This window comes from Pimephales promelas, chromosome 7, assembly GCF_988280905.1.
Source record: "Pimephales promelas chromosome 7, fPimPro1.hap1.1, whole genome shotgun sequence".
Lineage (NCBI taxonomy): Eukaryota > Metazoa > Chordata > Actinopteri > Cypriniformes > Leuciscidae > Pimephales > Pimephales promelas.
The window spans coordinates 39,847,134-39,870,352 of NC_142775.1; the positions used below are offsets into that span (position 1 = coordinate 39,847,134).

At 35.3% G+C, this 23,219-nt stretch overlaps 1 protein-coding gene across 3 annotated transcripts in view; it reads right to left on the minus strand.

Moving 5' to 3' along the window:
• Nucleotides 1–23,219, minus strand: part of dpp10 (dipeptidyl peptidase like 10) — a 70,819-nt gene that overhangs the window by 13,505 nt on the left and 34,095 nt on the right. For all 3 annotated transcript variants that reach the window (XM_039683415.2, XM_039683416.2, XM_089133479.1), the window contains exons 4-16: nt 16,261–16,355; nt 14,730–14,804; nt 14,368–14,420; nt 12,396–12,477; nt 8,621–8,741; nt 7,126–7,280; nt 5,920–6,017; nt 5,732–5,855; nt 4,669–4,707; nt 4,485–4,592; nt 3,065–3,156; nt 1,100–1,147; nt 181–302 (exon numbers count right to left, since the gene is read on the minus strand). In XM_039683415.2, coding sequence (XP_039539349.2) covers nt 181–302; nt 1,100–1,147; nt 3,065–3,156; nt 4,485–4,592; nt 4,669–4,707; nt 5,732–5,855; nt 5,920–6,017; nt 7,126–7,280; nt 8,621–8,741; nt 12,396–12,477; nt 14,368–14,420; nt 14,730–14,804; nt 16,261–16,355 — 1,212 coding nt within the window. The remainder of the gene's footprint in view (nt 1–180; nt 303–1,099; nt 1,148–3,064; nt 3,157–4,484; nt 4,593–4,668; nt 4,708–5,731; nt 5,856–5,919; nt 6,018–7,125; nt 7,281–8,620; nt 8,742–12,395; nt 12,478–14,367; nt 14,421–14,729; nt 14,805–16,260; nt 16,356–23,219) is intronic.

Consider the following 23,219-nt stretch of genomic DNA (forward strand, 5'->3'; position numbering starts at 1 on the left):
CTGGATTAAATTTTTAAATGACATTTTTAACCCAATATTTGGGTTTGTCCATATTTGACCCAAATTTGGGTTAAAACAACCCAGCGTTGTTTAGAGTGAAAAGACAAACTCAGTGTGCTGCAGTGCTAATGCTCACAGAGGGGTGAAAGGTCACAAATTCAGGACTGTGGACTGTCATACCTTTGCAGTGCAGAAGGACGTGTTGGTTGGTCGGGCTAAAAACGGCACTGAAGAACGTGCAGTGAGCTTTATCCAGCTCACAGGTCAGACATCGCCGGGAGAACAAGTCCACTGTGGACACACTGCACACAAAACGGACCAATCAGAGCCAATTGAGTTTTAAAAATATATTAAAAAGATGTTTTGTTTTTTTTTGCTTTTTGTTTCCCGGGGCATCGATATTTCATTGTAATCAGTTAGTATTTAGTATCATGGTAAAAGCCTTTACATTTGTAAATGTGTATTTGATTAAGATGGAGTTATTATCAAAAGACAAGAGTATCTAATACCCAACAAGCTACAAAAATGAATTATTCATGCAGTATTAATTAAACACTTCCTATATATTAAAACCTTAATATTGTGTATATGCAAAGTGAAATACACAGTATACACACAACTTCTGCATCATAACTGAATAAGTAAACAATGCATTTGCTTCATTGTGAGAGCTTCTTTAATACACTTTCAAATCTTCCCCTTTATTAAAGTGCATTTGTTTCCACTGCTGCCGACTACCAGGCGTGAATCGTAAAAAAACGAAATCCAAAACTGAGCTTAGATTAGGCTAATATTGCCATTAGTGACTCACTACTGCTAATTGGCTAATACATGTGAGGTTACTCTGCCATCTACTGGCTATTTATGATATCTCACCATTTATGGATACACTCCGCTTTAAGTCAAACCACGCAACATTTAAAACACGTACGCATTTTTCTCTGAAATTGCTCATCTGAAATCTCGCTCATCTGAACACACTTCTATTGATTGCGGTTATTGTGACGACTCATTAAATCAGGACACAGCTTTGAAGTATTTCGAGAATCACAATCTGAGTCTGACATCAGATGAAGAGCTTATTGTGGAGGAATCTCACCTGAAGAGCTGCCGGCGGGTCGGGGAGCCCTCGGTGCTCAGGAAATATCTGCAGAACAGACAGAGCTTTAGAAACACTGTGGTGTGATACAGTAAGATCATGCACCCCGAGGAAAAATAATAATAATCTTACTATGTGTTCTTGTCTTGTTTATCAATACAAAAATCAATACATTCTTAACCCTCTGATGGTCTTCATTTATGAGTCACGTCCTGGGCCTTCCCGGTCAGAAGTGACCGGAGGCCTAAAAATGAAACTTCTTCCATCCCAGTAAAACCAATGCAATTTACGTATTTGTATTGTATAATATTTATTCTTTTAATTTAGCATTTTGAGACAATTTGATTGAATTTATTAATATTTATGCAATATTTATGGTCTATTTTTTTCAATGGAAATATTTATTTGTTTTTCTCTCACTCTCCATATATATATATATATATATATATATATATATATATATACACACTTTTTTTTTTTTTTTAAATATTAATGCAGTATTTTAGTTTAATATAGAGTCTAGGCCTTCAGAAAAAAATTTTTTTTGAAGAAAATTAGCACCATCTGGTTACAGTATAGAGAAAAAGTGTAGAATGATGGTGTAACCACTAGATGGCATGTGCAGCCCTCTATGGAGATGCATGTGAATTCCCCAGATGTTTATGAACACATTTTTTTTTTTTTTTTTGGTGGATTTAAATATAAACTTGAAACAATCTCAAAAACTGTTTCTTATTTAAAAAAAATTGTAAAAAATAAATAAATAAAAACCGGTGAATTTTTGTGCTATTGTCAATTTCACATTCATTTCCTATGGGGGTCATTTCTGACCAAAGACCAACATCGTGACTATTTTTTTTAAGACTGCTTAGCATGCTCGGATCATGGCCTCAATTTTTTTTTGTATTCACATACCAAATACCAAAAAAGTCACCAAGTATCATAATCTTCCGATGAAGCTGTGATTTTTAATAATTCAAAACAGAAAATTATTCGCTCAGAAGTGACCGTTAAAGGGATAGTACACCCAAAAATGTAAACTGTCAGTAATTACTCTCCCTCATGTTGATAATTCAACTCTATATTTCAAATGCATACGATGAATAGACAGGATTTTGATGCGAGATGAAAAATTGAGGCTGAAAATGGGACGATTAAGTGAAAAATCTCTTTTTTTTGCCCAGCCCAATTGGCCACAATACCAGAGGAAATGTTTGGCGCAGACCAAAGGAGAATAACCTCATACGGCCTGCGAAGCATGCTGGACGCATTCATTGATTCAACTATGAATTCTGCATCACATCAATGAGTGCACGAAGATAACGTGAGGCCATCTGTCTGAAAGTTGATGCTGAACAGCAAGTGGACCTTTCAACGAGGACAACGATCCTAAGCATGTTAGCAAATCCACCAAAGAATGGCTCAAAAACAAGAACTGGAGAGTTATGGGATGGCCTAGTCAAAGCCCAGACTTGAATCCCACTGAAAGAGAGGTCAAAAATCCCAGCAAGCAAATGTTAGAGCGGACAATTATGCAAAATGCCTACGAGATGCTACTTAGATGCAATAGAGAGTGATGAGAAGGATGTATTTACTTTTCTAAAGAAGAGATGCATATCTATAGAGTATATGATTGAAAAAGCTCATTTTCTTTGTAGATTTGTCCTAGGATATTAACTTTATTAATAGTTGTGAATCAATGTTTGCCTGTCCAAATATGTCAAAAAATAAAACAACTTCCATGGGATGTTGCCTACCTATTTTTTCACAAGCCTGTATTTGATATATCTTGACTTGCCGTTTTATGGTTTACTTTCATGTGTTTTGCACTTTTTTATTTTCTTGTACTGGTCAACTTTGGTTGTTTTTAAGTTGTGCTTCATAAAAAAACATTGTATTGTGTTGTATTGCATATATGACAGTCATAAAGATGCTGGTTTGTATGTTGGAGTGAGTTTTACTCACATGGTCTGTGCGTTCTCATCGTAAGCCAGAATCTGCGTCACCTCCCAGTTGCCTGACGTGAGATGGCGCACCTCATTCTGATCCGCCCGCACCTAAACAGACATGTGACATCATCAACACCAGACTGACGCTATCGACCGTACATACAGATTCGCAACTATTAGCATTACTCCTAGACAGGGTTTGAAATTAACATTCACCCACCGGCCAATTTGGCTACAAAATTTTGAAGTAACCGCCCATACGGAACTACTTCTAGCCAAAAATAAGAAGAAATTAACCAGATTCACTGTCACAGCTTATATATACACTGACTACCAGTCAAAAGTTTTAGATCAGTAATATTTTTTTATGTTTTTAAATGAAGTCTCTTCTGCTTACCATGGCTGCTTTATTTGATGAAAAAAAAAATATAACAATAAATAACAATTTAAAATGACTGTTTTCTATTTTAAAATGTAATTTAAAAGCTGAATTTTCCACATCATTACTGTTGCTGATTACACATCAGTTTTCAGTGTCACATGATCCTTCAGAAATCATTCTAATATGCTGATTTTATGCTCAAAAAACATAAATTAATATTTTCAATGTTGAAAACAGTCGTGTACCATTTTTTCCCCAAAAATTCGAAGAGTTGCGGATAGGTAAACGTTTAGACTCTTGGTTTGGAATAAGAGAGAAGTTCTGCCAAAGAGAAAAGATTGGGACAATAATAGGCTTTTGCATTCGTGAATAGATGTAAACGAGTGTTATAATCCACTTTCCACGGTCAAATCAACTGTCATTATAATTTCAAAAGTCGCACTAGTACAATTCTCATTTCATATGCAAAGATGTCACCCAATCAGAACAGTGGGTGTTTATGATGTCGTCTTAAAGGAGACACGCCCCTTTAAACTGAGCTTTGAAAAACAACAATTTATGTGTAAATTATCACTTTTTCATGTACAAATCTTATCATATCACTCTTAGAAGAAAAGGTTCTATATAGAACCTTAAAAGTTTTATCAGCGGTACGTATTTGGAACCCTTAAAAGGTTCTATACACTCTTAAAAAAGGGTTCCTCTGGGTTCTATATAGAACCCTAGGGTTCCATACTTGGCCAATAGAACCTTTTACAAAAAAAATGGTTCTATATAGAAGCATTTTGGAGTTCCAAATATGAAGCGGGGGATGGAACCATTTCTGGTTCTAAATAGAACCATTTCTTCTAAGAGTGTAATATAATTTAATAAATATTTAATATAATTTTAATATTCCTTTAATACATCATTATGACTCACGAGTTGAGGATTTGCTCTAAATCTGTGCAGATTTGGCTTCCACGAACTTCCCCAGCAAAGACAGCGAGTAAACATAGCAACACGTGATTCGACAGCGTTCATGTCAAGCCCTGCTCCTAGCGTCCAGCTGTACCTGCGAGGTGAACATGGCGATGTGGTGAAAGTCTCCGCGTCCCCCCTGCTTCACCGGCACCGTCAGGAAGAAGCGGCTGCCGTCCCGTGAGAAGAACGGCTCCTGGTTCTGGAGCAGAGAACCAGCCATGGAGTTAAACTCATGAGACTGAAGATCAGCATGCAAACATCTAGTGGAGATTCACCTGTTTCGAGAGCCAAACTTCTGATGTTTCCTCATGCCTCTGAAACGAAACATCATCACCGTCATCATCAGCTCGTGGGTTAGTCCGAGGACTTGTCAATATGTGTGTGCGTGTGTTTGTGTGTGTGAGAGTGTGTGTGTGTGTGAATGTACTTTTGTATACAATGCTTATGCATGTGTGTTTGTGAGTGTGCGAGTACTTGTGTGTTAGAGTGGATGAGTGAGTGTGTGTGTGTGCATGTGTGTTTGTGCGTGTACGAGTACTTGTGTGTGAAAGTGGATGAGTGAGTGTGTGTGTGCATGTGTGAGTGCTTGTGTGTGTGTGTGTGTGTATATATATTTGAGTGCTTGTGTGTGTGTGTGTGAGTGCTTGTGCGCGTACATGTGTGTGTGTGTGTGTGTGTGCACTGCACATATACTTGTGCGTGTGAGAGAGAGTGTGTGTGTGTGTGTGTGTGTGTGTGAGTACATGTGTGTTTTGTGTGTGTGTGTGAGTACTTGTGTGTGCGAGTGCATGTGTGTGTGTGTGTGCATGCGATGCTTTTGTGTGTGTGTGTGAGTACATGTATATTTTGTGTGTGTGTGAGTACTTATGTGTGCGAGTGCATGTGTGTGTGCATGGGATGCTTGTGTGTGTGAGTACTGTGTGTGTGAGTACATGTGTGTTTTGCATGTGTGAGTACTTGTGTGTGTGTGTGTGTGTGTGTGTGTGTGTGAGTACATGTGTTTTGCATGTGTGAGTACTTGTGTGTGTGTGTGTGTGTGAGTGAGAACATGTGTGTTTTGCATGTGTGAGTACTTGTGTGTGTGTGTGAGTACATGTGTTTTGCATGTGTGAGTACTTGTGTGTGTGTGTGAGTACATGTGTGTTTTGCATGTGTGAGTACTTGTGTGTGTGTGTGTGTGTGTGTGTGTGTGTGTGTGTGTGTGTGTGTGTGTGTGTGTGTGTGTGTGTGTGCATACGAGTGCTTGTGTGTGAGTACATGTATGTTTGTGTGTGCAAGTCTGCTTGTGAGCGTGTGTAAATAAATGTGTGAGTAGTGTGAGTGTGTGTGTGTGTGTACCTTGATGCAGGCTCCAGTGGTGGAGTCACACACCGTCAGAATGGAGACGTTCTGCGGTCGGTTTAACCAGCGCACTGCTGTCTTGGTCTTACTGATCCACTTCACCATCACCACATAGTGTTCCCTACAGACAGAGAGCGTCACACACCTGCTCCAGCCTCCATCACACACACACACACACACTATACCTGAGCTTGAGTTCATCTGGTGGTGTGAGTTCTAGCGTGTGTGTCGGTCCGTACAGGTTGACTACAAATAGTTTGACCATTGGATTGGGTTGCCCAGCCTGCAAACACAACACACGTCAACACTTACAATTAAATGTATATACAGTATAATTATATTGTATATATAAATACACACATATGCATGTATCTATTAAGGAAATATTTGCATGTACACTACCGGTCAAAAGTTTTAGATCGGTTTTATGTTTTTAAAAGAAGTCTCTTCTGCTCACCAAGGCTGCAATTATTTGATAAAAAATACAAAAAAAACAGTAATATTGTGAAATATTATTACAATTTAAAACAGCGGTTTTCTATGTGAATATATAGTGAAGTGTAATTTATTCCTGTGATCAAAGCTGAATTTACAGCATCATTACTCCAGTCTTCAGTGTCACATGATCCTACAGAAATTATTATAATATGAGGTTCAAGAAACATTTATGATTATTATCCATGTTGAAAACAGTTTTTTACATTTTTATTTCAGGATTCTTTGATGAATAGAAAGTTCAAAAGAACAGAATTGATCTGAAATGGAAATTAAGCTTTTGTAACATTAATCACTACCATTCAAAAGTTTGGGGTCAGTAAGAATTTATTTTTTATTTTTTGGGGGAAAGAAATTAGAAAATGCTTTTATTCATCAAGGATGAGTTAAATTGATCAAAAGTTACAGTAAAGATTATATTTTAAATAAATGCTGTTCTTTTGAACTTTCTATTCATCATAGAATTTTGGAGGGAAAAAATGGTACACGACTGTTTTCAACATTGAAAATAATAATCTGTTTTTTGAGCATAAAATCAGCATATTAGAATGATTTCTGAAGGATCATGTGACACTGAAAACTGGTGTGTAATCAGCAACAGTAATGATGTGGAAAATTCAGCTTTCAAATTACATATTAAAATAGAAAACAGTCATTTTAAATTATCATAATATTTCACAATATTACTGTTTGTCATGTGTGTGCCTTGGTGAGCAGAAGAGACTTCATTTAAAAATATAAAAAAAAATCTTACTGATCTAAAACTTTTGACCGGTAGTGTATATACATTTAAACATTTATATTATATCCAAATATAAATATTTGATATATTTGTGATGGCGCAGTGGATAAGACACATGCCTTTGGTGTGAGAGACCCGGGTTGGAGACACTTACCTTCGGATACGGGTACTGTTTGCCTTTCGGGTACGTAGAGCCAGTGAAAGAGGGCAACACCATGTTTGGCACCAGACTGTCATTCAGGACCAGAAACGCCAGCCGCTCGCCGTCAGGTGACCACCAGTGCGCCACATGCGTGTGCAGGACCTCCTCTGAGCATGCGTGTTTTGGTAATTGCAATTGGTCATTTGGTCTTTTACAATAGGTTCAGTTATCTGTTATGTATGAGATCTCACACTGGAGTCAAACACAAACACCTGAGCATCTTCATTAGAGCTGCACCATTAATCATTAGAAGATCACAATCTTGATTCAGACACGTCATCTTATCTTATATATGACAGCGATTCTGTTAAATCTTTAACAAGTAAGATCACAGCGAACATTTAAATCTGCTGATCCAGAGAGAAGTCGTCATGTTTAGCTACGAAACTGTCTGTTCACCCACACAGTATCATTATTATTCATATTATTTATCACAGAAGTACTGGATAAAAGTGTATAGTTGTCTACAGTAGAGATCAAAAGTAACTTGACGCTTTAATTAAAGATTGTATCAATTACATCGTTACACCAGTAGGTGGCGACTAAAGAAATGTCTTTGTCATTGAATCATTCATTCAAAATATTTGGTCAAAAATGCTGACTCACCGAGTCATAAAACAAGCCTTTATGAGTCATTGAATCATTCATTCAAACCTAGTTTTAAAAAGTATTACATTTCATTTTTGTCACCTTTTGAACCTCTAGTAAATTATATAATTTTTTTTTTAGTTGTCTATTCAGAATCGTGGGAAAATTGTGATTAATTTTAAATAGGGCTGTGGAAAAATTAATAAAAAAAAAAAAGTATGTGTTTACATAATATATTTGTGAGTGCTGTATATAATTATTTTATTATTCATATATAAAATATTTATATTTATATAATATAGATTATGTATATATATATATATATATATATATATACATACATACATACACACATTTTTAGTTGTCTATTCAGAATCGTGGGAAAATTGTGATTAATTTTAAATAGGGCTGTGCAAAAATTAATAAAAAAAATAAAATAAAAGTCTGTGTTTACATAATATATTTGTGTGTGCTGTATATAATTATTTTTTCATTCATATATAAAATATTTATATTTATATAATATAGATTATGTATTTATATATATATATATATATATATATATATATATATATATATATACAGAATTTAAGCGCAAATAATTCTTAAATATATACATGCATGTGTGTGTATTTATATATACAAAATAATTATATACACAGCACACACAAATATATTATGTAAACACAGACTTTTATTTTGGATGCGATTAATCGCAATTAATTTTTGCACAGCCCTAATTCTAAACCAAAAATGTGCGATTCTCAATTTATGTAAAATGGTGCAGCTCTAATCATCATCTTGTCATATATTCCTTAAATCGTGTCATATACAGAGATATAACAGGGCAAAGTCTCACCTTCATAGAGCCAATCAGCAATGCCATTATAGATGATGCCCTCCTTCCCAGATGAGGTCAATCTCAGCGAGTTACTCCTGACGTCCGACTGATAGTAAATATTATTCTCAAATATGTACACCTACACACACATACACACACACACACACACACACAGAAGACATTTAAAAAGCGAATCTCGATCGTGCACAGTAGCATTTCACACTTTGAAAATTACAGGAGGTCTCAAACTCAAAATACTTGGTTGTTTTTTAATTTAGTGTTATTGAATGTGCTCTAACACACTGCTTACCTTACTCTATAAACATGATATGAACATAACTGGACCATACGCACACAATGTAGAAATTATTAAAACAACAAATTAAAGAACAACTAGTACATTTAGTGTTATAGATTGTCTCTCTGAAATCAACAGCTCGAGTGTTTAAGGAGTGTGTGTGTGTGTATCTGTGTGACAGCAGGGGCCCGTTTCAGAAAGGAGGTTAAGTGAAAACTCTGAGTATGTTAACCCTGAAATGAGGGAAACTCTGGGTTTTCCGTTTCAGAAAGGTGGGTATATCAAACCCGAGAAAGCAGAGTAAGTCAAGCCCGTTTCTGAAAGAGAGGTAACTTATACTCAGAGTCAGTTACCATGGTAACTTACTCTGTGAACCTAACCTGGTCGGGAGCAGGTTTTCTTCAGTAAACTCAGAGTTTCTTGCGGTCTCCTCCCCTTTTTTAAAGAGGAAGTGCTGTTTAAACACTAACAATAAAATGTATTTACACATTCTTTAAGGAATATATATTGTTTGTCCATGTTTTAATTGACTAAATCTGTTTTGCAGCAATTTGCCAAAAAGTAAAAGGATTAAAACGTTTGCTAAACTTTTATTTGATTACCACCATTTTTTATAATATATTTCTATTAAATCATTAAAAAAATTGGAATAAAAAACATTTTATAGAACTCAATTGTTTTTCAAACATAATTTAATAAGTTATTAATGATAAAAATAAGATGTTAATCTTATTCATAATCAATTATTGAAGTTAGTTGATTACATATGTTTTATTGAACAAATGTTTAATTTATTTAACTCATTTTCATTTTAACTGATGATAATAATAATAACCGTAATTTAATAATGCTGTTTATATATTTAATAATTGTTTAATACCATAAACCGTGATATTTTCTGAGACGGTTCTTATACTGTGAAACTCTCATACCCCACATGGGGGAGTCCCGCACACCACCCCCACTGTTAAACAAGTTACTCAGCAACTTTTACTGTTTTAAATTAACTACTTTTTACTTTTTAGATTTTTAGACTGGTATTTTTACTTAAGTAAAAATGTATCAAAGTAATAGTAGCCTACTTTAGGTTGAATAACATTCTTCCAGTTTCACCTCTGATATTATAACAGTAAGTTACTGTAAAATAGTGATGAATTATTAACCACAAATGACATCTTAAACAGTGTAGTTAGATTAATGTAATACTTACTATCTCTAGAAAGTATTGGTCTACATATTACTAAATCCTATATCAACCTCAACTACTTGATTAACACAAAGAGAAGAGACAAGAAACAGCACTTTTAAATCTTTCAGATTAACAATATACAATTGCATGAATTATTCTTGAATTGATCAAAGTGTGTAGAGGGAGAAGGTTACATAAAACATATAACTTTTAAAAATGTATGTTAAATGCACTATTGTTTTATACTGAATTGTTCTATAGTTTATGCAGTAGCTTTTTTAATGTAATTGCATCATATTTTATTTTAAATTACAGAAGAATTAAGAGTAACCCCCTTAATTAAATTACAATATTTAGATCACTTGTTAATTAATTACACCTAACACCTCTTTTTGTCTGGCGCTGTTGCCATGGTGACTCATAATATCTGCGCTCCATTGATAATGGCTTTTTATAGTTGTGGTGCACGCGCTTAACTCAGAGTCAGTCAACTCAGAGTTGATTGAACTAACTCATTTCAGCTGTTCTGTAACCGAAAACTCAGAGTTTCCCATCTCAGGGTAAGTCAACTCAGAGTTCAAGCTTTAACTCAGAGTTGGTTGAGCCTCCTTATTGAAACGGGCCCCAGGGCTATTAACCACCATAGATATCAATAAACAATAATGTCCCCACAATATTTGATACTCTTGATGCTGCTCTGCTGCACTCCTTAATACATCGGGCCTACTATGATATGAGACTACATAGCCTATAATAAAACATAATGAATTTTAAACCTGAACCAAACATAGTTTTATTCAAAGATCAACAGTCTGTTGTTAGTCTTTAGTCTGCCACAAAAAAACACCATTAAGCCTCTGATGGTCCTCGGTCACTTCTGACCGAATAATTTAAAATGGCAAAAAAAAGAGATTTTTCACTTAATCATCCAATTTTCAGCCTCAATTTTTCATCTCGCATCAAAATCCTGTCTATTCATCGTATGCATTTGAAATATAGAGTTGAAATAACAACATGAGGGAGAGTAATTACTGACAGTTTACATTTTTGGGTGTACTATCCCTTTAACCTCGGTCACTTCTGAGCGAATAATTTTCTGTTTTGAATTATTAAAAATCACAGCTTCATCGGAAGGTTATGATACTTGGTGACTTTTTTGGCATTGAAATTGATGGCAAAAAAATTGAGGTCATGATCCGAGCATGCTAAGCGGTCGTAAAAAATAGTCACACTCGTGGTCTTCGGTCAGAAATGACCGACCCATAGGAAATGAATGGGAAATTTACAAAAAAACTAAAATTCTCTGAATTTTTGTTTTTACAATCTACAAATCGGCCACGATTCTTGAAAGAAGTATACTGCAGTAAAGGGGTGACACTCTACAACATCAAGAGTGCAAAACATTTACACCCACCCACATACAAACACACTTTTATACACATACACACCAATAAATTCAGACTACAAAAAAATCTGTTTTGAATTATTAAAAATCACAGCTTCATCGGAAGGTTATGATACTTGGTGACATTTCTGGCATTAGGTATGTGAACACACAAAAAAATTGAGTTCATGATCTGAGCATGCTAAGTGGTCGTAAAAAAAATTAGTCACGATTTTGGTCTTTGGTCAAAAATGACCCCCATAGGAAATGAATGTGAAATTGACAAAAACACAAAAATTCACAATTTTTTTTTCTCAATTTTTTTTCATAAGAAATAGTTTTTGAGATTGTTTCAATTATATATTCAAATCCACCAAAAAAAAAAAAAAAAAAAAAAAAATTGTTCATAAACAGACAGGGAAATCACATCTCCATAGAGAGGCCAGATGGTGCAAATTTTCTTCAAAAAATATTTTTTATCTGAAGGCCTAGACTCTATATTAAAGAAAAATACTGCATTACTAATTAAAATAAATAAATATATATATTGATTATATAAATATATCCATTGAAAAAATAGACCATAAATATTGCATAAATATTAATAAATTGAATCAAATTGTCTCAAAATACTAAATTAAAAAGAATAAATATTATAGAACAAAAATAAATTGCATTGGTTTTACTGGGATGTAAGAAGTTTCATTTTTAGGCCTCCAATCACTTCTGACCGGGAAGGCCCAGGACGTGACTCATAAAGGAAGACCATCAGAGGGTTAAAATCATGAAGTTATGACCTTGGTTGATAGTAGGGATGCATATCGGTACTTGGTATTGGCAAGTACTCAAATATAAGTACTGGTACTTGGTCTGAAAAAAGTGGTATCGGTGATCCTTAGTTGATAGTAAAAGTTGAGCTCACCAGCTGCTGGCCCTGAACGCCCCACTCCGCATGCTGCAGTTTAGAGTTCAACACCTCTGGGGGATCCAGCTGCAAAACCTCCCTACACACACACACACACGACAACATTCAAACTGACATTATAACAATAGCGTTTACATTTCTGCTTGTCGCAACGCCTGTTCAACAGGGAACCCTCAGGATCCTCCGACTTAAATTCATGGATTTTTAATACCGTTTCAAATGAAGTTCAATGCCGACTTCGTACCCATTCTGACAGAATTATGAGGGCAAAAAATGTCAAATCCATAGAAAATAATTGTGAACAAGTAGACTAAAACATTTTATTTAAAGGATCAGTCGCAACCGCAGGCCTATTTCGATAACACACGTTTGGTTTGTGTGAGGCCGTCTAATTCGATCCATTGCCGGTATTGGATTGGAAGCGTGTTTCGTCTTTTCTCATGGCAAAGGTATTTTTAATTATCTTTTTATCTCGTTATTTCATCTCACTCCATAAATGAAAAGGTTTTTCAATGATATCTCTTCATCATTAAATATACGTGCATGTTTGACTATTCCTTTTAACTCTAATTAAAGATACACTGTGTGATTTTTACCCCCATCTAGTGGTGAAAAGGTATACGACCATCCAGTGAATATTAGTTTCTGTTCCTCTCAATTCCGATTTCGTTTTAACTCCTACGGTGGCCAATGTAGTCCAAGATTAACATGGCTTCCGGTTCGACCTCGTCCATGAGTGTTAACTCAAACGTAAACGCGAAAGGCGAAGCTTATGTCCCTCTTTGGCTAATGTACTTTCAAGATGGAGGGGCAACATGGCGAACCCCTTACTCGTATGTATTTTTCATGGCATATTATACACTCACGAGAATACTTTATTACTTGAAAGAACTTAATGAGCACATATATTTTTGAAAATTCTTAGTGTTTTAGCTAAGAATAAACTAAAAGAGTTACACAGTGTAGCTTTAAAGTACAGTTGAATAATCAAATATAACAATTTATTATGTCACGTAAATGTATTATAATCAATTGATACGACCTCAAACTTGTATCGTACAGCTCAGGAGATTCAGACACACACAGTGCTAGCTGTTCATCTATTCTGATTACCGTGATTTCCTATCTGAAATTAATTTTGAATTAGCCTTGTTACGATACGAACTTAATCCTCGGGAAGGCAAAACAATATAAGACACCTTTGTAACGAAATCCAAGACTTTGTATACCAAATTCAAGGCTTGAGACGATCAAATGTAAGACTTCAACAACACGATGCTCTCGTGAACGTGCGTTGAAGGTTAATAATTTGTAAATAAAGTGGTGGATTAAATTGTTTTTTTGCAAACCACAAAACAAACCACTCGCGTCGCTTCATAAAATTAAGGTTAAACCACCGGAGTCACGTGGATTACGTTTATAATGTCTTTACTACTTGAAAAAGTGGTAGTTGCGTAGACTGTCAATGGAGGGACAGAAATCTCTCAGATTTCCTTAAAAAGACGGATGGACGAAAGTCTCACGGGTTTGTAATGACATGAGGGTGAGTAATTACTGACAGAATTATCATTTTTGGGTGAACTAACGAGTTATGTCTACTTTTTAAAACAAAGAAAGAAGTGATGGCAGGATGATGCGGGAAACTATATTCATGCGTTGTGCGCATGTTAAAATATCAAATCCGATTTTAATCTTATGACATATAAATGCGCATATGAATAACATTGTTTGTTTTTTTTGACGCTATTGTCTTCTATGTCAAAACTCATTTCATAATTGATGCATTTTATACAGTTATTGAAGTCGTCTCTGAGTCTGACGCTCCTCCTCTCTCATTAGGACTTAATTAATGACACATTTTAAAGCTCATTTCACATGGTTTACCCCAGAACACCTGGTGCAGGAAAGGCATGTTTAAACACTGAATTTGACTGAGCATCTGTGAGAACAATAACAGATCTTACTCCACCTGGTGTGAATGTTGTATATGATGTAGGACGCCGTGAATGAGTGCCGGTAAACCTGCAGTCAGAAAACACAACAACAACAACGACGAAGATTAAACCAAACGACCTTCGAGAAAGACCTTCTTATTCATAAACGCATAAATAAACCATATTAATAGGATAAGAAGTTTGTGCACAGGAAAAAAAAAAAAATCCTAAACATAAAAATATCTAAACATCCTTTAATCAAGACACATTTACCCATATAATAATTCAGATATTAGCTTTTTCATGCTCAAACCACAACATTATACACACTAAAGACAGGGATAAAAACATAATAGGACCCCTTAAAAAAATGCAAACTTTCGCAAACATCACACACCTGTTTAACATTGTAGGCGAAAAGCACATGCTTCATGTCCGGGCTTAAAGAGTATTTGGTGGCTTTAAAAGTGTCCTGGAAAAAAGCAGAAAACATGGATGTCATCCGCACTAAACATTCACATCCCCAAAACTACAGGCCTTTTTTATAATTTATATAAATTAGGGCTGTCAAACGATTAATCGCGTTTAATCGCATCCAAAATAAAGGTTTGTGTTTACATAATATATGTGGGTGCACATTTTATATATATAAATACACACATGCTTGTAAATATATAAGAAATATTTTCATGTATATACATTTATATTATAAATAAATATCAATATTTTATATATAAATAATATTAATATATATTATTTAATAATATTAATAATAACAAAATATATTTTTCTTAAATATACATGCATGTGTGTGTGTGTGTATTTATATATATACTAAATATATTACGTAAACACAAACTTTTATTTTGGATGCGATTAATCGCGATTAATCGTTTGACAGCCCGAACATAAATTAACAGGATTTTTAAATAATTTCTATAGGCTAAAACTGATTAATCGCATCCAAAATAAAAGTTTGTGTTTACGTAATATATGTGGGTGCACTGTGTATAATTATTTTGTGTATATATATATATATATATATACACCATACCATCTTCTTCCGCTTATATATATAAAATACACACACATGCATGTTTATTTAAGAAAAATATATTTTGTTAAATATATATATATATATATATATATATATATGTATAATATTATTATTAAATAATATATATTAATATTATTTATATATAAAATATTGATATTTATATATAAATCTATATACAGTATATACATGAAAATATTTCTTAAATATATACAAGCATGTGTGTGTATTTATTTATATATATATATATATATATATATATATAAAAAAAATGTGCATCCACATATATTATGTAAACACAAACTTTTATTTTGCATGCGATTGATCGCGATTAATCGTTTGACAGCCCTAACATAAATTAACAGGCTTTTTAAATAATTTCTACAGGCTAAAAATGATTAACATTGTCCAAATTGTGCAAAACGTTTGAGCTCAAATGTATGTTCAGCCAGTGTTTCTACATTAGTGAATGCTTTATTTGGCCAAATGCAAGAACACAAATGCATAAAAAAACAAAAAAGCACCCGGTCACGCTTTATATTAGGGTCCAATTCTCACTATTAACAGACTTTTGCTTTAATAAACTCCCAATCACTGCTTATTAATAATTAGAGCAGATAATATCCTAGTAATATGTATGATAATAAGCAACTAGTCAATAGTGAGAATTGAACCCTAAATGAAAGTGTTACCAAGCATACGGTACATTAAGTTATTAATATTCCACTCGTACGACAGCCTTGATCAGAATGATATCGGCTCAATCTGGCATGTTTCATCGCGTTATCGCCACAAATATTGGTGTCATATTAGTATAATGGGTGAAGATGTTCATTTTCCAAGGCTGAATACTGTATGAGTAATATTAACTCACAAATGTGACGTTCTTCAGGACGATCTCAGTCTCGTTCGTGAGGATGTTAAACCTGATCACATGTCCATTGTGGTTTCTGTAGATAACCTCAGATTCTGACAAAGAGTAAAAAAATAATAATAATTAGTTAGTCAATGTCTCCTATCTGTGATCAGGAAAAATATCTGCCAGCGGGGCTGGAAAAATCAACTTGATTCAATTGTTTTTTTGACCCCGTTTGCAGATATTTTTCCATGTTGTCTTTCTCTTTCACCTGTGCTCTAGCTTGTGTCCTGATCTATCTTACACAGGCTGAAAGTAAAGCAGGACTGTTCCACTGTTCACATTTATGAGCTGCTCGACGGTTGTAAAGGTAAATTTCCGGTCTGAGACTCTTGCAGAGCTGCAGTGAGGAAAAGCAGACGACACACGGTCAAACATAAAATAAAGTAATGGGTCTCTCAGTCACAAACACAAAACCAGAACAAAGAAGGGGTGTGTGTGCATAAGACTGACATGACGCCTTCATAATCATGACATATGTATGTTTATGACAACTGGCATTGAGTGTCATTTGCTCAATTATGACAATCATAAACACGACATAGCAGATTAATGATCAAACTTAAGAAACCACCTAGCTTTATTGGTTAAAGGGTACATATCATGCTTTTAAATCATTCATTTTTACTTATAAATCATACATTTGTGTGGTCTATATAAAGCATAACTGCAATGCTTGGGTCTGAATTCCTCATTATTATAGCTCCACAAGCCCCTTTTCTGATGTGCGTCTGTGAGCGACCCGTTTCAAAGCGGCCCCTTTAAATAAAAAGGAGATGCGTCTTTCCTAGGGTTGGGTATCGTTTGAATTTGAACGATTCTGATTCCGATTCCTTGTTTCGATTCCGCTTCCTAACGATTCTCGATTCCGATTCTTTTAAGAGGCAGGGTCAAAAAAGTTTAGCTAACCTTGCTAACCAACGGCCTTTCTGAAGGAAATACTCCTTCTGTAAAAATACTCCTTTTGTCACAAATTTTGAATTTTGCCGAGATTTCGTTATTTTTAGAAAAGTGAAGACCGCCGCGCCGACGTAAGCTACTCATGTTCGACTCGCGCGGTTATGCCAACACTTCCAGTAGACGCTTCTTCGTTGGTGTTGTTCAGCGGTTTCTTCTTCCGCTCGGCGGACTGTGAATATCGAAACTAGGAATCGAAATTTTTACTTTTGAACGATTCTGGGAAAAACGAAAAGTTAGTCCCGGTTCCAATCGATACTCGATTCTCGATACCCAACCCTAGTCTTTCCCCGCCCACTTTCCAGGTCGATGAGTTCACGGTCGGTTCAACTCCAAGCGTTCGGCCATTATTGTAGTTTGATTAGAGATATACGATTACTATACCTTCAAAGAACATTTTTAGTCACTCGTTAAAGGGTTAGTTCACCCAAAAATGAAAATACTGTCAGTATTTACTCACCCTCATGTTGTTCCAACTTCCAACCCCGTAAGACCTTCGTTCATCTTCGCAACACAAATTAAGATATTTAAGATATTAAGATCGCTCCTGTATACTAGTCCATAGGCTTCTTGAGGGAATGACTCTTGCTGGCATGGAAAAGTCATTAAAGACATCGTTAAAATAGTCCAAGTGACTAAAGTGGCTCAATCTTAACTTTATCAAACGACGAGAACACTTTTTGTGCGCAAAAACAACAAAAATAACGACTTTATTTCAACTATTCACTTCCTTCTCCATGGGCCTGTAGTCAGTTAACGTAGTGTGATTGCGTACGTCACACGAAGGCTCACTATTGGCCGACGCTGGTCATGTGTGTGATGCGTGTGACGTACAATAACAGAAGCTTACGCTATTAAACTAGTAACCTGACTAGAGGCAGAGGGAGAAATAAACGGATAGTTGAAATAAAGTCGTTATTTTTGTTGTTTTTTTGCGCACAAAAGTGTTCTCGTCGTTTGATAAACTTAAGATTGAGCCACTGTAGTCACTTGGACTATTTTAACGATGTCTTTAATGACTTTTCGATGCCAGCAAGAGTCATTCCCTCAAGAAGCCTATGGACTGTATGCAGGAGCGATCTTAATATCTTAAATATCTTAATTTGTGTTGCGAAGATGAACGAAGGTCTTACGGGGTTGAACAACATGAGGGTGAGTAAATACTGACAGAATTTTCATTGTTGGGTGAACTAACCCTTTCACAAAATGTCAACAACGGAAGACTTGTCCATCAAGCCTTACATATTCGAGTCAGAGCGAGCGAGCTAATAAAGACGACGACGAACCTGCAGAACAACGTCATCATATGGATGCAGTGGTATGCAAGTTACATTAAGAATGTTGTGTTATTAGTGAAAGTCGACTATTTCTCTTGTTAAAACAAGCACACTGACAAGATAAATGACTGCGGTCTGATCTTACCACTAAAAATCTGTATTGATAATAATATGATAACTTACGTTTAGAAAGCGTCAGAAAACACAGCAGCTAGTTGATCGAAGTCGAATCGGCAAACCCTTCTTTATACTGGCGGAGGTTGTTGAAGTGGGAATCCTTGAAGTGCTTCAGGTCACTACATCCAACAACCGAACATTTTCACTTGCCCTCTCGTAACTTCTGCATCATTGAGCTCGGACTACAAAATCGGAGCGAGAAATAATAATGGCGGATTGCTCGAAGTAGGGGTGTGCGATATGACGATTTTTAATCGTGGACGATTAAAATGTCTCCACGATCTGCTTTTGAAGAAATATCGTAGTATCGTGTTACAGTGCATTCTATCAGTTCAGTTCTGGCGCCTCCGTCTCTCAACTGTACAACGCGACGTAGCCTACACATCACACGTTAATGAACAGGTACGGGACACTGAAATTCACAAAAGTTCATTAGTTGCATAAGCCTTGCCGGTTAAACATTTAATTAACGCGCTGATGTGCTGTTCTAACGTGCGCTTTCCTGACTGCATAAATTACCCACGACAATCACAGGCACTAGAAGCCTGTCAAACAGCGCCTGAATACTGGACTAAGTTATCTTTCGAGTCTTATTATGCTAATACTGTTAAATACACACAATGTTTACATAAACAGGCTATGTCTAAAGTGAAAGCAAACATTTGAGAGAATATCTGGTGTAATATGCGTCTATATTAAACGCGTCGCGTGCTGCTCTAAAAGCGACAGGAATAAATAGTACTGCCGCACGTCCTTAAAGGGATAGTTCACCAAAAAAAAAAAAAATAACAATAATCTGTCATTATTTACTCACTCTAATGTTGTTCCAAACCTGTATTAATTTCTTTCTTGTGCTGAACACAAAAGAACGATTTTTTTTATGTGGGTAACCAAACAGTTGCTGGTCCCCATTAACTTCCAGTTAATTTACCCGGTTACCCACATTATTCAAAATAACTTTTATTTTCAACAGAAGAAAGATACTTATTCGGGTTTAAAACATCTTGAGAGAGTAAATTAAGACCATTTTCATTTTTGAGGGAACTATCTCTTTAGTAAAAGAAAAAAACACACAAGGAGAAAATCACTCACTGACTGAGAACTTTAATAGTAGCTTTAATAAGAATTAATTTATTCAGTGAAGTCTCTGTAGTGTTTTAATTTCATATTTGTTTAATTTAATTACTTTCTTCAATGCTACTGCTAAATACACCTAGTGCATCTGAAAAATAAAGCACTATTTATTTAATTTGAATATTAATTTGTGTAATGTTTATCTTGTCTTATTTTTTTAATAACAAAGAAAATAATGACAAAGATTTTTATCTTCGCCACTGGCCTAAATGTATGCCTTTCTTTTTTCTTTTGTTACCTAAGGCTTTGTTTTTAACATAAGGACATTAGTTTGGCTGTAATGAACAGCCACTTGCAAAATATTAAAACCAACTTGAAAAAGAATCGTGATAAAAAATCGTGATCGTGATTTTCCTAAAAAAATCGTGATATGATATTTTTTCCATATCGCCCACCCCTAGCTCGAAGTGTTGGACCGGTAGTCGATGTCCTTATTTGTCAGTTTCGCTGCAAATACTGTGACGTAATTGTTCAAAAAACGTCATAGAAAACAGAAAAATCTGAACAGGTTGAAAAATATGACCAAAACAGAATATAAAGATATAAACGAAGCACCTGAAGAGAATAATTTCATCTTTTCTGTACTTATAAACACTCCAAATATACAACAAAATGCATTTAAGGGCTAAAAAAGTACGTGGATTTTGCACGATATGTCCCCTTTAAACTGTCAGGTGGTTGGTTTTGACATTGGCTGTCATGAAGACATTATATTTTCTATATTTTATATTTGTCATTAAAAAGTTATAATGGCTTCATGACAGCCACCTGACAGTTTAATGTAATGTTAACCAAGTTTCTTAAGTTAATCATTAATCTCTTAATCATTAAGTTAATCATTAATCATTAATCTAAATCATTAATCTGCTATGTCATGTTTATGACAGGTTGTGTTGTCTTAGTAATGTCAAGTTGTCATGATAAAGACACTGACAGGTTATGATGTGTTGGTTTATGCCAAAGACATCTCAAACAATGTCATATTTGCTTTAAAAATCTCATATCTGAGCGAATAATGACAGTTGTCATAAACGTACATAAAACCTTCTTCTTATTTATGACATGTGTCATGTTAGTCTTATGCACACCCCTTAAGTATACCCAAAACGCATCTGTGAAACTGATTTAAAGAGGCCCTTTTTCGAAGTCTTGATTTGTTTTTTTGGCTCGAGAATGTTTAAAAAACACCTTTAAATGTTTGAGCTTGAACAATAAAAACTGGATCCTCAAGCAAGCTAAAGGCAATCACACGAGCGCATGTAGTGCCGCTAACGGCCCATTTGTCAAACTATTACAGCTTAATAATGCATGAACATAAGCAGATCGGTTTAAAAGGCTAATCTTCCAGCTTTTTATTTCTTCAAATGCACAGATTTTACATCACTATTTAGTCATTTAGAGTGTTTAGATATGAAGAGTGTTTGTTAACACTCGTTTTGAATGGAAGTGATGTTGTGGCCCGACTCCCGGCGGCAGGTTTTATATATTTCCAGTCGTAATAGAGTTTGCTATTACCAGGCTAGAGCTTCCCTTGCAGTTTTCAAGAAATCCCCACTGATGGACATGAACAGAGTCAAATACCACCTCGCTTTAGTAGGAAATAGCTAACTTTTTTAGTCACAATAGTGTCGAGTCTGTTGACTAGCTGAAAAGAATCATAAATATGGAGAGAATGACGCGATGGGCAATCTGAAAACCTGTGTTTGTAGTCTATACTATATCAAAGAGGATGACTATGAATATGAATGTGTTTTAGGCCAAAAGGAGGATAAACCTGACAGAAAGCTGTTGGCATAGTTTAAAGACTTGACAAAGTACGGTGATTTTCGGTGATAAAACTACTCTTATTAAGAATAAAATAACTGCTCTGTTAAAGGAGTAGTTCACTTTTAAAAAAAACTTTTGCTGATTTTTGATGAAATTAAGGTTTTTGATGGAAACATTCCAGGATTTTTCTCCATATAATGGACGTCAATGGGAACCAAACGGTTCAAGGTCCAAATGACAGTTTCAGTGCAAACTGTTCAAAGGGCTTTTTTTTTTTTTTTTTTTTTAAATGAGCGATCGTTTCGCTTGATAAGACCCTTATTCATCGTCTGGAATCGTTTAAAGCCCTTTGAAGCTGCACTGAAACTGTCTTTTGGACCGTGAACCGTTTGGTCCCCATTGAAGTCCATTATATGGAGAAAATCCTGGAATGTTTTCATTAAAATTCGACTGAAGAAAGAAAGACGTGGACATCTTGGATGACATGGGGGTGAGTAAATTATCAGCAAAAGTTTTTTTTAAAACTGAACTACTCCTTTAATAACCCTCTGTCGACCCGACGGCCCGTGGGCGGGGATAGTACAATCTGTAGTTTTTACAAAATCTGACAGAAAATGTGCGGTTAACACAGAGAAAAGAGTAAACATTGTTCATTTACATACACTACCGACAACACAAAGTGGGTTGAAAATTACAAAATGACACGTTAAGGAATTAGCCAGCCATCTGATCCGTGCATTAGTGTCTGTGCAGCCTATTAGATCTCCCGACGCCTATGATGTCATCGGCAATAGCTGAGAAAGTGAAAAATCACTCGCTATGAAATATTTATTCTCTTGTAGTCTACAGATGTGATGCGTCCACTGGTTCTGTGGTTCATGCGCTGCGCGTTCACACACACACACGGGGTCACGTCGGATCAGCTGCGTCGCGTCCGTGTCCGAGACGAACGGCGTTAAGCTGAAGACTGGAGTGACTGCAGGACTCTGATAAGCGTGGGTCTGTGTTGTAGCTGAACTGCATCACACACACACACACACACACTGAAATATTCATGCTGCTGCTGCTGTTGCCAGTGTAAGACCTGAGTGATCCTTCCCTCGTCCTGTTACCATAGCAACTACCACATCTACCCAGTAGCTCACACACACACAACGCCAACGCCTGCGATGCCCGATATGGCAAATATTTCAGAATCACTAGATGGTGTTCAAGGAACTGAAAGGTGAAGTTCACGTGCTTCTGGATCATTCACACACACGGGAAATGGTCTTGTGCTCTAAAGGGAAGATGCATGACACACTTTACACTTACAGCCTTCAGGGATGATCTTTTCACAAGTTTTTCCAGTTGGATTCATATCTAAATATATATAATCACAAATATAACAAAAAAAAAATGTTGTACTCACAAAATAATGTTACATTATGATTAGAATCAAACCTGAACAAGATGTTACAAAGATTTTATCATTTATTTCAAATATCTGTTTTTAATATAATTCTATAATATATATCATTTTAAATAAAACTTACAACAACAACAACCAAAAAAAAAACATTATGGTGATCGGTGTTTGTTTTAAAATGACGAGTTTCTCCTTCA